This window comes from Trachurus trachurus (genome assembly GCF_905171665.1).
Source record: "Trachurus trachurus genome assembly, chromosome: 23".
Classification (NCBI taxonomy): Eukaryota; Metazoa; Chordata; class Actinopteri; order Carangiformes; family Carangidae; genus Trachurus; species Trachurus trachurus.
In genome coordinates, this window is record NC_139912.1 from 19,508,823 (window position 1) to 19,521,056 (window position 12,234).

The 12,234-nt window shown below is 41.3% G+C and overlaps 1 protein-coding gene across 4 annotated transcripts in view; it reads left to right on the forward strand.

Moving 5' to 3' along the window:
* osbpl8 (oxysterol binding protein-like 8) overlaps window positions 1–12,234 on the forward strand; it is a 115,202-nt gene that overhangs the window by 55,780 nt on the left and 47,188 nt on the right. For 3 of the 4 annotated variants that reach the window (XM_083999999.1, XM_084000000.1, XM_084000002.1), the window contains 2 exons: window positions 9,314–9,350; window positions 12,029–12,199. In XM_083999999.1, coding sequence (XP_083856125.1) covers window positions 9,314–9,350; window positions 12,029–12,199 — 208 coding nt within the window. The remainder of the gene's footprint in view (window positions 1–9,313; window positions 9,351–12,028; window positions 12,200–12,234) is intronic. The other variant, XM_084000001.1, reaches the window with a different exon arrangement.

The following is a 12,234-nucleotide window of genomic DNA, read 5'->3' on the forward strand; positions in this document are numbered from 1 at the left end:
CTACGAGGCTGCACAGTCACTCCCAGAGAGGCACACACACACACACACACACACACACACACACACACACACACACACACACACACACACACACACACACACACACACACACACACACACACACAGACAATACAAACTCAACATTTTACATTCAGCTATTTAACTTTAAGGAGTTTAAATACATGTTAATACTTAAACACAATGTAAATGTTCTGTGGTCAAAAGACTGAATACATTACATTTCACTTATGTTTATTTATGTGGCACCACTCTAATCAGTATTTTTATATTAACCGTGCATCACAAACCTATAGACACTTATCAGTTGGTTCACTTTTACATTGTTTTAACCCCTTAAAGCCTAAACCATCAAATGATTGATAGAAAATTCTAAGTCTAACACTGGAGTCTTTATTTGACCTTCTGACAAACAATTTGGAATAAAAAGAAAATAGCAATTTGCATATTTTTTTTAATTTTCATTTGTATCATACTTGATACATCTGGCATTTTTCAAATGTATTGCTCACCGTTTAAGTATTAAACTTTTATATTGTATCCAGAAGATTCTTTAGAAGAAGTATGACACTGATGATGTAGTTCTCAAAAACTGTATGTATCAAATATGAAACACTTGGCTTTCAGCTCATTGTTATGGTTCAGCTCTCTCATCAGGACCAAACATACTGCAGATTGTGATTATTTGAGCAGATATTGTGATTGTTATATACGTTTCATTTTCACTTGGAGTCAGCGTTTTTCTATTTGATTTTCATTGGAAAAAATTATGATGAAGTAATTTTTGCTGAGGTCTATAGGGCAGCCATGATAAGACGCCACAATCGATGACATTGACTAAGAGAACGGTGAAGTAAAGAAAACTGTGATCACTGGAGTAGACGATGGTGGAAAGAACAAAAAGTTAAAGGCCAACAATAACTTTATCAAACCACCTGTTCATCTAGCAACAGAGAAAAAGTTTTCCATCCATTGCTAACAGAAAAAAAAAACAAAGCTTAAAACAACAGCCATCTGCATGTGAGTGTAACTGATTATCAAAGTTCACCACAAACCGTGGAATATGCCAGATTGTTCTAAACTGAGCAGCTGGCTGAGACAGGACTATTTTGAGATGATTGTTTGTAATGGCACACCACGAGATCAGTCACAAACATGTGAAGGATTACTTCATTTCCATTTACTTCATTGTTCTGTTTTATTGTGAAACAACAAACAGCTACCGGTGGTGACTCATCAGCTGTCTTGCACCTACAAAGACGTCACTCTCCTTCTTTTTCCACATCCTTTATCTTGTTTTTTAGTCTCTTCAATCTCCATTAGTTATTTTTATGGCAGTATGACCTCTTATGTCAACTTCCCCACAGATCCTGTTGGGGGGATTTGTTAGAAGCTCGAAGTTTTTTTTTTTTTTAGATATTTCTGTCTTGAAAACACAGGACAGTCCCTTCAGTATTTGAACAAAGTGTTTTGATTCCGAGCTGAATAAATGGCAAAAGGTGCCTTACAGACATAGGGGGAAAAGAGAAGAAAAAAGTTGTTGTTATTATCTCCTCTTTCCCTGCTACTGAATAGAAAGTGGGTCAGGAATCTGCTGCGAGTGATGTTTAAACATTATGTAATATGTCATGGCATTTTATCCAGCGTAAGCACTCTTCATCTTTTCAGGGGCAGAGAGCGTGAGCTGTGTTTAAGGCAGTGTTTCCTGTGGAAGGGTGGACGCTTTTAAGCAGATGGGGGATAGGCTACTCTCTGTTGTTTGTAGTTTACTTATGAATGTTCATGTTCCTGTGCATGATTTGACTATTATTACAGTATACAGTACTTCAATCTGTTTGTTTATATACTGTATATAGGTATAGCCATTATAGGACAGAACTGTTTGAACAGGGTTCACCTTTAGGGGCATAAAGAGCCAGAGAATCCAAAATGGAGGAGCACATACTGTATATCAATGGCATAGAAAACATGTTACTATGTCATAGCTTATATAACTTGTGGACATCAATTTATATGCAACAGCCATCCTTTAAGTGGATTGTGTAGTTTTTTTAAAGGGATAGTTCAACATTTTGGCAAATTGGCCCATTGCCGTAATCATTATAGTCTGAGGAATAGGTTTGTTACCTTTAATTGTCGGTGCAAGCTATTTCTAGAACGGTGGAGCAGAGCCGTGAGCTGCTCAGAGCTATGCTATGAGATAATAACAGAACATTACGAGACGGAGTTGTTTTCGAGGCAAATGCAGAGACTGCTTGCTGAGCAACTGCCCCCGACGGGCGAGCGTGGTGAATATGCAGGTCACAACTTGTCCACCAGAGCGTTTTGGAGTTGTTGGATTGTGTATTTGATGAGTTTGATGAGGGAAACCAAGAAATCCCATTATAGCGTCTGTAACATAGCTCTGAGCAGCTTGCGGCTCTGCTCCGCCGTTCTAAAAATAGCTTGCACCGACAATACTCCTAAAACTGTAGGGATTAAGACGATGGGCCAATTTGCCAAAATGTTGAACTTTCCCTTTAAGTCCATAGGTCCCTTTGATAGACGTTAGCTGTGGCAGCTCACATGATGGCGTTCCAGTGTAAAACTGCAGTAAGCAGCAATGATGATGCTGAGCAAACTGTACACAAAGTGAGTGACACAAATGGAGACGTCAGGCAACAGAATGACTTTATAGAACACAGGTCTGCTACCGTTAGCGCAAAAAACATTCTAACCTTACATCCTGCTGCCTCTTCACAATATACCACACACTGGATTTCTGTCAGATGTGCTATGCTAATAAAGAAACTCAGAGGTCACAGCGGTGTAAACAGTCAGAGCTTCACTCCTGATAATCTGTGTCAATACAGGATTTTATCAGTTTGATCAGCTGCAAAGAATCAGGAACAGAGACTCACCGCTGATGAGCAAACTGAAACTCTAATGCATGTCAATACTGAGATGACGAGTTTTAGCAGTGTTCAGAAAACAGTGTGAGCTGACTAAGCTCAATACTACCTGCAATCTACCCGTCCTCCGTCCAAGAGAGCATTCAAGATGCACAGATCTCTATAGCTGTTATTGAGAATCAATGAAAGTCTGTCACTATCGGTCAAAAACAGATCAATCATTTTAACGTCTTATAATACATGACTCGTGAGTCATGTGTAACGTGAGTGACTCTTGTGATTTTTTTTTCGGCTGATTTAAAAGATGCCAAACGTCCAAGAAATGCAGAAACATAGCTGCGCAGTACAATGACAAAAGCACAGATATCGATGGTAAAATGATTTCTAGAGACAAAATGGAAAAGAAACCAGCTTCTGTCAAAATAAAGGAAAAAACCCAGCAACACACACAGATGACTTAACACCAGTACTCTTCTCTCTGCTTTTACAACTGCCAGTGAGTGTATTAATGCATACAGTACACATCACCTCCCAGGTACAACAAAAAGCCCTCAGTCAGACAAATCCTGTGATCCAGGATCCACTTCATATAGTCCCACACTGTGGCTCAGACCTCAGGATCTCCATGTGTGAGCCTTTACTCTCAGTCTATTTGCTTTGAGTCTATTTTCTGACTTGGCCTTAATCAAACACAGAAGGTTCAGGTTTGCTCACCTTCTCTGTCCGGCCTTGTTTTCTGTATTGATGTTGATGACATCACTTCTGAGACCTGTGATCATGTTTAGTAACATATTGTTATGGCTGCTGGACTCTACTGTAGGCATGGGCATTTCGAGTAAGCTGCTTCGGAGGAGAATTTTTTATTTGTTTTCAGTCATTAGAGGTGCTTATTCATTAGTCCACACTACAATTTGTTGACTCTGCTCCTCTCTGCCTCGCATCGTCTCAGGAAATAACTCAGAAGGTTTCAGAATGTTTGATTTCTATTTTCTAACAGACTTGATGGCACCTGTCGTCTCCCTCCCTATACGGTTTACCCCAAGGGAACTAGCACAGATTCTTGTAAAAGGTTTGAAAGTAAGAAAAAGCCGAACCATGATATGATTATGTAGTTTGATCCGATGCTAGACTCTGCTCTAACATGCCATTTTTTTAATCCGAGGTTAACCGGGTAATAATTTGTAAGCGATGAGCAGATTGCCTACTCGGGTACTCACACTGCCAGCTCTTATCACTGGCAGTGACATTTCTAAATGTATATGCACTGTTCTCTCCTGGTCAGTGTGTCTTTCTCACAGACCTCAGGACAGTTTGTTCTAGTGCCACCTTGAGTTCCTCCAGCACACACGCTGACTAGACTGTCGCTGGCAACAGTGGTTTTTTAATGGGATCACACACACAGTTTCATCTTGAACGTATCTTCCGTCCTTGTTTGCACACACTCTTGTCTCTCTTCTTCTCTCAGCTGTGTCTGATACTGTAGCTCTCTGCCTCAGTCCTCCTAACCCTCCAACACACTGCTGCGTTAAAAAGGAAGAGAAAGAATCATTAACAGGAAGCAGCTGATCTTGTTCTTATCTGCCTTCTCCCCCTCTCCTGTGTGTTTGTGTGTGTACTATTTCAATCAGTACATTAGAACTTTTTTGCTTTTTGAGTTAGTGAGGTATATAGTGGAATTTATAGGTCTTAACCTCATAAAATACATCTATTATCTTTCAAACTAAAATAATTGTGATACTTCACAACTTCCTGGTAATGATACTGTGTATTTTCCATTCAGCATCATTACTTGCATTTTACAGAGTGATATGAGGCTGCACTTTCCTGTCTAGAAACCACTTGACTAAAATAAACTGGATCATTTACATCTACACTGTAAAACATTGCAAGTTAATTCAAGTAAAACACAACAGGGGACTGCTCCTTTAAAATGTGACATTACTGAACTAAATTTGATAAATTAAAAAAACAAAAACAACATAATAAAGAATACTTTATTAATCCCTGTAGGGAAATTCAAATTAGCATTTTGCAGCCAAACCAGCTGATAAAAGCTGACTGACCACTTGTTCCACTACAAGTCAAGTTTACCTTTCTGCTCAGACTGAGTACACACACACACTGGAAGGAGCAACATCGTCACACACACACACACACACACACACAGTGGAGAGAGCTGACTCCGAGCCATCGTACAAACTGGTAAAACAGATCCATCCCACCTCATCTCCACGTCGGTGTCAGAGCCTCAGTGTGAGATGTTTCAACCAGCGACTGGTTGGTTTTAAACTTTGCGGCTGCAGCTCACTCTTTTCCTGCAGAACGCTGCGTCGTGACAGCACCTCTGGTTTAGCAGCACCGTGCTGGACAGGTGACAGATGTGTAACAGCGTCTCCACTCTGAAAATCGACATTTGTATCCCTGCTGATCGTAACCGCACCAGATAAATATTGATTGATGTTGACTTGGGTGTGAATGCTGACAGAAGCTAAATGTTGGCAGGTCTTTGCAGGTTTCTAACCAGAGGAAATAGACTTAATTCTTGCTTTTACACTGTCAAAGCAACTATATCACATCCACTGACCTTTAGAAAATCTATTTAGTCCAATCAATAACTGTTAAGTCACACCACTAAACATTTATATATACTGTATTTAGCTTGGTTTTCCAGTTGAGCCTGTCACTTAATTACTTTCAAGGGAAATAACTTCCACTTAAGTTATTAAAGACACAGAGAGTTTCCATCATGCACTGTCAGGTTGTGCAAAACATATAAAAGTCAATGAAACAGTTCATCCACTCGTGCTATTATTAGTTAGATGAACCAGTTATTATTAACCCCCCTTTGCTTAGTCTGTCTTGGATGTAGATCTGCCCCCCCTACCCCCCATCCTCACAGTGGAGTTACACACCAGTCTCTGTTGTTTGATTGTCAATCAGGAGTCAAGGAAGCTTTTCAGACACTAACACAGCCCTCTCATTACACTCTACCCAAAAAATTATAATTACGGTAGTATTTTTTGCCAGTGACACTCGGAGATGATTCATTGCTCTTTACTTTGTCTCACTGTGAGTTTCTGTCCCACTCCGCACACTCATCTGCATAATTAATCAGCTGTAATCATCAGGTAAGACTTTTCTACCCTGGAATCAGCCGTCAGTCTGTCATTCAGAGAGGTTGGCCTCTTGTTGAACCGGACCAGAGACTGTGAGATGGTTTATTTCAGGGCTAGATTAGACTGTGGTCGTGGATGGTAGTGCTGTTATACAGAGTTTGAATCCCTGGAGTATAAATGAGGAGCTATCTAGGAACTATCTCGGTCGGACCCCACCCCCTCTGACCTCTGTGCTCCTCTGACTCAGTGTTTTGCAACAACAGAGAGGGCGTGGCCAAAGTGAAACTTGAGCTTTCCCCCCCGCTGCGAGAGACAATGGACTGAGCCAAGATTAAATTAGAAAAGCACTCTTCTTCTCCACAAAGCCTTGTTAAGTGACCTCTGACGTTCTGTGACTGCTTCTAATCCGTTCGCCTTATTGTTGTAAGCAGCTCTCGCCGTTGTCTATCCTCTCAGCCGGGGGCTCTCAAGTTCCTAACCAATCAGAACGAGGCCATCCCGTTTCCCCTTCCTGATTAACCGAGCAATATCCAATCACTGGCATTGTTTTCTCTTTCACCTCGCCGAGAAGCCGGTGGTTGTGGTTGTGTTTGGCCTGGGTGGGGATTAGAGGATCCGCACTTCTGGGTAAACTGTGACGTCAGGGTTCCCTATACGGATTGTCATCAGGCGTAAATGAAAGACCGTGTTGAATGGACGCTTTCATGCAAACCAGTATGAGTCCAGCATCCTTCGGAGGAGGGGGAGTAGTGGATGTGATGGGATAGAAACAGTGCAGTTAGTGCTCTCAGCCTGTTCAGCTGCGTCCTGCCCTCGGCTGTGCACAGGAGCAGGTGGAGGGAGGGAGGGACGACTGTGGCCTGGACACAACATCTGGCCAATCACAGGCACCGTTGCTGCTCAGTGAATTGGACCGCATTACATAATTAGGTGACATCTACTACTGATGACACATCTCACTGCTGCTCTGTCTTGTCTGGCAGCGTCTTATCACACAGTGACCTTAACGTGACTGCAGAACAAATGGAGCATGGCTGCTGTTATACTTTCTACAATTACAACTACACAGTGATGGGTGGGTGTGCTGTGTATGTGTCCTCCAAGCAGACTAGAAAACAGTATAATAACAACAACTATGTGTCTGTGGTCTCTGCAACTGTCCATGTGCTCATCTGTGAGGGAGTACAACTGAGGGTTTGGCATGTTGATATTAGCATTTTACTGATAGTGCTATTGTAAGTGCTGTGCATAAATACAGCCTCACAGAGCTGCTAGCATGGCTGCAGATTCAATGCATACTTAAAGGGGACATATTATGGAAATATCACTTTTTGACTCTTTAACATATATTTAGGTGTTTGTCTTGCCTTCCAGCCCCCAAAATGTGAGAATTGACAAAAAAAATCTGTAATTTTACTTCCAGTGATGTAACTAGGATTCGAATTTGCATAAATCCCACCCATACCTGGGACCGATAGAAGGGGCCAGGGCTGTTTTGAGAGGATGAAAAGAGCTGTGATGTTTGATCCTTGGGGTATTTTGACCAAAGCATGTCACAGACATGACTTTAAGACACCTGGGAACTATTTTAATTTGTGGGAAGGGGACATAATATGTCTCCTTTAATGTCCACATTCGATGAAATTGATGTTACTCATTAAGTTCAGTTTAAACTGGAGCTGAAGTAGTTTCCTGATATATCCAGTAATTTAAGTGAAAGTCAATCTTAATAGTCAATTAATGGTTTCAGTCATTTCTTTTTCTTTCTTTTTTTGAAGTATATTTTTTGGGCTTTCAGGGCTCCAGACTAACTTTTTTTACTAAGAGCACTTACTAAGCACTTACTAATATTAAGTTAGGGGCCACTGCCCCTAACTTAATATTTTAGGAGCACAGGCAGAAAATGTAAGGGCGCACACCATGAATCAACTTGCAAATCAAATATTTACATTATCTTTCATTCATGATCCTCACACACGTTGGGCTGCCACCTGTAATGAGAGATTCCAGAGTCTTTGAGTCGCCACTTCCATGTTTCGCGTGTTCATGTGTTAAAAGAAAAAAAAAAAACAATGGAGATTTAATGGTTGCACATGTACAAGTAGATAAAAAAAATGTACTTGCACACTCTCAAATTTTAGGGGCAAAATGACCCCATTTAGGGGCAGGCTGGAGCCTCGGCTTTTTGCCTTTAATTGATGGGATAGTTGAGAGAGACAGGAAATGGAGAGACAGCGAGAGAGGGGGGATGACATGCAGCAATGGACCGCCGGATACGGGATTTGAACCGGGGCCTGCTGCAGCAAGGACTCTTTAGTTTCTTATAAAATTTACTTGGGTTATCTTTGTCTAATATTAGACAATTCTTTGTTTTAATAGCCTATTAAGTGCTAAGTGTGACAAATATATATATATATATATATATATATATATATATATATATATATATATATATATATATATATATATATATATATATATATATATATATATATATATATATATATATATATATATATATATATACTGTATATACTGTATATATATATACTGTATATATATATATATATATATATAATACTGTATGTGTGTGTGTACACATAGATAGGGATACCTGGGAATTATACTGGGCTGAACAACTCCTGACAATAATAGTTGTCTGCAACACTACATTAGATGCTGTGTAATTATTCTGTTGGCCTTATGAGTGGATATAACAGTCATTTCCATGTCAGTTAAGTCGACAGCATTCATTATGTGTCTCCAGGTGAACTATTGTATTAAGTGTGTGTGCTGCTCGCTAATGGCAGCTTATGTATCCCTCTTGTATGACCTCTGTCCCCGTCCCCTCCCACTGCCTCGATCTGTTGCCAGTTTTGTGTCAAGTTGTGTCTGTTTAGTTTAGTTTAAACTAATGTGTATTTTTGTTCTTTTGTTTTCTGTCTCTTGTCTCCTCTTTTTTTTGTCTTTTTTCACATATATCATTTGTTGTCGTCCTGTGTGGCTGCGGCTTCTTCCACTGCTGCTGCTGCTGCTGTTGCTGATGCTGCCAACCCTGCCGCACGCAAACCCACCACTGCCAACATCTGGTCAACACCACACGATGGACGTCCGTCTCCCCCCCACCTTCTGCCACGCACCGTCTCATAAATCCTCATCATCACACACTTTCTCAAACCCTTTCACTTTCTGTCTTGCTCTTTCGGTTCCTACCTACTTTTATTTTTTCCTCCTCCCCCTCCTCTTTTTCTTTTTCTTTCCTTGTCTCCACCCTTTCCCCCCCGCTAGCCCCACGCAGAGTTGAGAGAGCACCATGCCACCTCCGGTAAGCCAGTGACCTTTCAGAGGAAGGGCTAAGGGCCAGTGCACACAGTCATGGGAAGGGGCCAGGGGTTGATTGAACATAAGGGTGTGTGTTTCATGTAGGACTTAAAGGACATACATGAATGCTTATTTGAAGTGTGTTATTTAGTTGTTGCTTTATCCAGCACCTTCATTTCTCCATCAAAGGTCCAGCCTCATTAATAAACCATTACCTGCAGTTTGTCACAGAGCAGAATTTGCATACAGACTCTTCTCGTGACATTAACTTTTGCTTTCTTTGTTCTGCAGCCTGTTTGTCTGTTTTTGCACCACACCAGGCTCATTTAAAAACATGGCCTGCCTTCTCCTTAGTGCTTTTACCATCTTGCCATTTTAAAGACTCAGACCTTTAATCTCTTTAAAACTCTTTAAACTTAACAAATAATTCCAAAGTTTGTAGTAATAATTATGTAAAATACATCTCCGGAGAAATGTAAGTTTGTAGAAAACAGACTGTGGATAAAGTGTTGGTGAGGTTTCACAAAGTCACAATGAGAGAAGACGTGTGAACATCTGTGTAGAACTCAGGGGGCTGGTGGAGCTGCTACTTTTTTATGGATAAACTCTAATTCTTATGCAGATTTATTTAGATTTAGATTTACAGGTTTAAAAAAAGCTCATCTACATCTCCAAACTTTTACTCTAAGAACACACTGCCTGCATTGTGTGTGTGTGTGGTGGATGAGCCAGTGAGGCTGACACATGGGTGCACGTTCACACCAGCTGTTTGTCTGCTGCTGTGCTGCTTCTCTAGGCCTCATAGAGTTAGTTTTGGATCATAGCCATCAGCAGGCTAGTCAAGTATTTGATTTATTTTCATTATATAGGGATTTCTTTTATTTATTTATTTATTGTTACAGAAAAAACCTCACTCACATGTCACTTCACAAGTTCAGAACCAGTTTGACCCAAATTTGAGCCTATAGAACTACGTGTTTGGAAAATATGTGTCGCTCCATATGATGTTCACGCCTCTGTTTGCTCCTGTTTGTGTGTGTTTCTCCTAACCACCGTCCTCTTTACTACAGTCACCTGACTGACTGGTGCTGGCAAGTATGTCAGGGTGTAAATATAGTGATCGCACACAGACGAGAGAGCACATACACATGTACGCACAGCTGCATTTACACATCCACAACAACTCACCTGCTGAACACACACCGCTGTCCTATAGGTCAGACAGGAGCTGACGTGGCAGGATTATGATGTGGATACTAAAATATAAGAACACACCAATACCAAACAATCTGAACATGTAAAAGGAGTTTAATATCTGTCTTTTACAGATTGATAGTGCTTGCTTAAATAGGTTGTTAAATAGTGTTGGTGGAAAACTGGAACATCTGGCCTTTCAATAAATTCATGTGCCATTTCAAAGTGGGGAAACTGTAGTAGAGTAGCTTGTCAGCCTTCAATTTTAGCACATACAGTACTGTGCAAAAGTTTAGGGCAGGTATGAAAAAATACTGTAAAGTAGCAATGCTTATCCATCATGCAATGCCATCAGGGAGGCATCTGATTGTCGGTGCAAGCTATTTTTAGAACGGCGGAGCAGAGCCGCGAGCTGTTCAGAGTTACGCTACGGAGGCTAATGGGATTTCTTGGTTTCCCTCATCAAACCTGAATGAGAAATCCCATTAGCCTCCGTAGCGTAGCTCTGAGCAGCTCGCGGCTCTGCTCCGCCGTCCTAAAAATAGCTTGCACCGACAATCGTTAAGAATTATCTTCAGCGTAAAGAAGAACAAGAAGTCCTGGAGGTGATGGTGTGGCCCCCACAGAGCTCAACATCATGGAGTCTGTCTGGGATCACATGAAGAGACAGAAGGATCTGAGGAGGCCACATCCATCCTACAACCTTCACAAACTGTCTGCAAGTGTACCTAGAAGATGCTGTTTTTTTTAAGGCAAAGGGTGGAACCACCAAGTATTGATTTGATTTAGATTCTCGTCTGTTCATTCACTGCATTTTGTTAACTGATGAAGATAAACTATTAACACTTCCGTTTTTGAAAGCAAGCTTAGTTAACAGCATCTTTTCACACCTGCCTAAAGCTGTTGCACAGTACTGTACATTCTAGTTTGCCACCAGCACTTAAATAAAGACCTGGAGGGGAAGCTCAAAACCCCACATGCAATCATGTTTTTTAATTATTTGTAAGCCGTAGTTTTGAAAATGATCTGTGAAATTGAAGTTAAAAATCTGTCCGGTGAAAGCGCCACACCGGAGTCGAATGAGACGTGTGTGTCATACAAAGCAGTATTAATAACCACCACATAACAAACTCAGACTGTCTCGACAAACAAAGATAAAAAAGACTTTTTTAATTTCATGGGTTTATTTTGGTCCTCGGTCAAACAAGCATCGTTCACATTGCAGAGCAATAGCAACAGCAGTCGGCCTGCTTCATTAGCACCTGGTAAACAAGGTGCAGTGATAAGGGGTGAACACACATATTGAGGCTGTCGGTGCAGATGAAACGTGTATTCTCCATTATCATGAGGCCTGGATGAAAACAAATATTATATAAGTGAGGCTGCAGATGCTGGACAGGAGGGCTGGCAGGAGAGGTTCTGTGATCTGAAGTAGAAGATGGACCCATCATGTCTGATCTCTCTCTCTCTCTCTCTCTTCCTCCACAGCTGCTGTAGTGTGCAGTGATGACACCGTCCTTCTGACCCCAGGCAGGATGAGCCAGCGCCAGGTGAAAGAGCGGGACAAAGAGAGGGAGAAGGAGGCGGGCCTCCAGACGCCCAACAGGGAGCACATCGCCACTCCTTCCACCCTCAGCCCGGGGGTCAGCTACACCCACGGTAAGACCACAGGCTCTCTGCACTGAAGGCTTCGA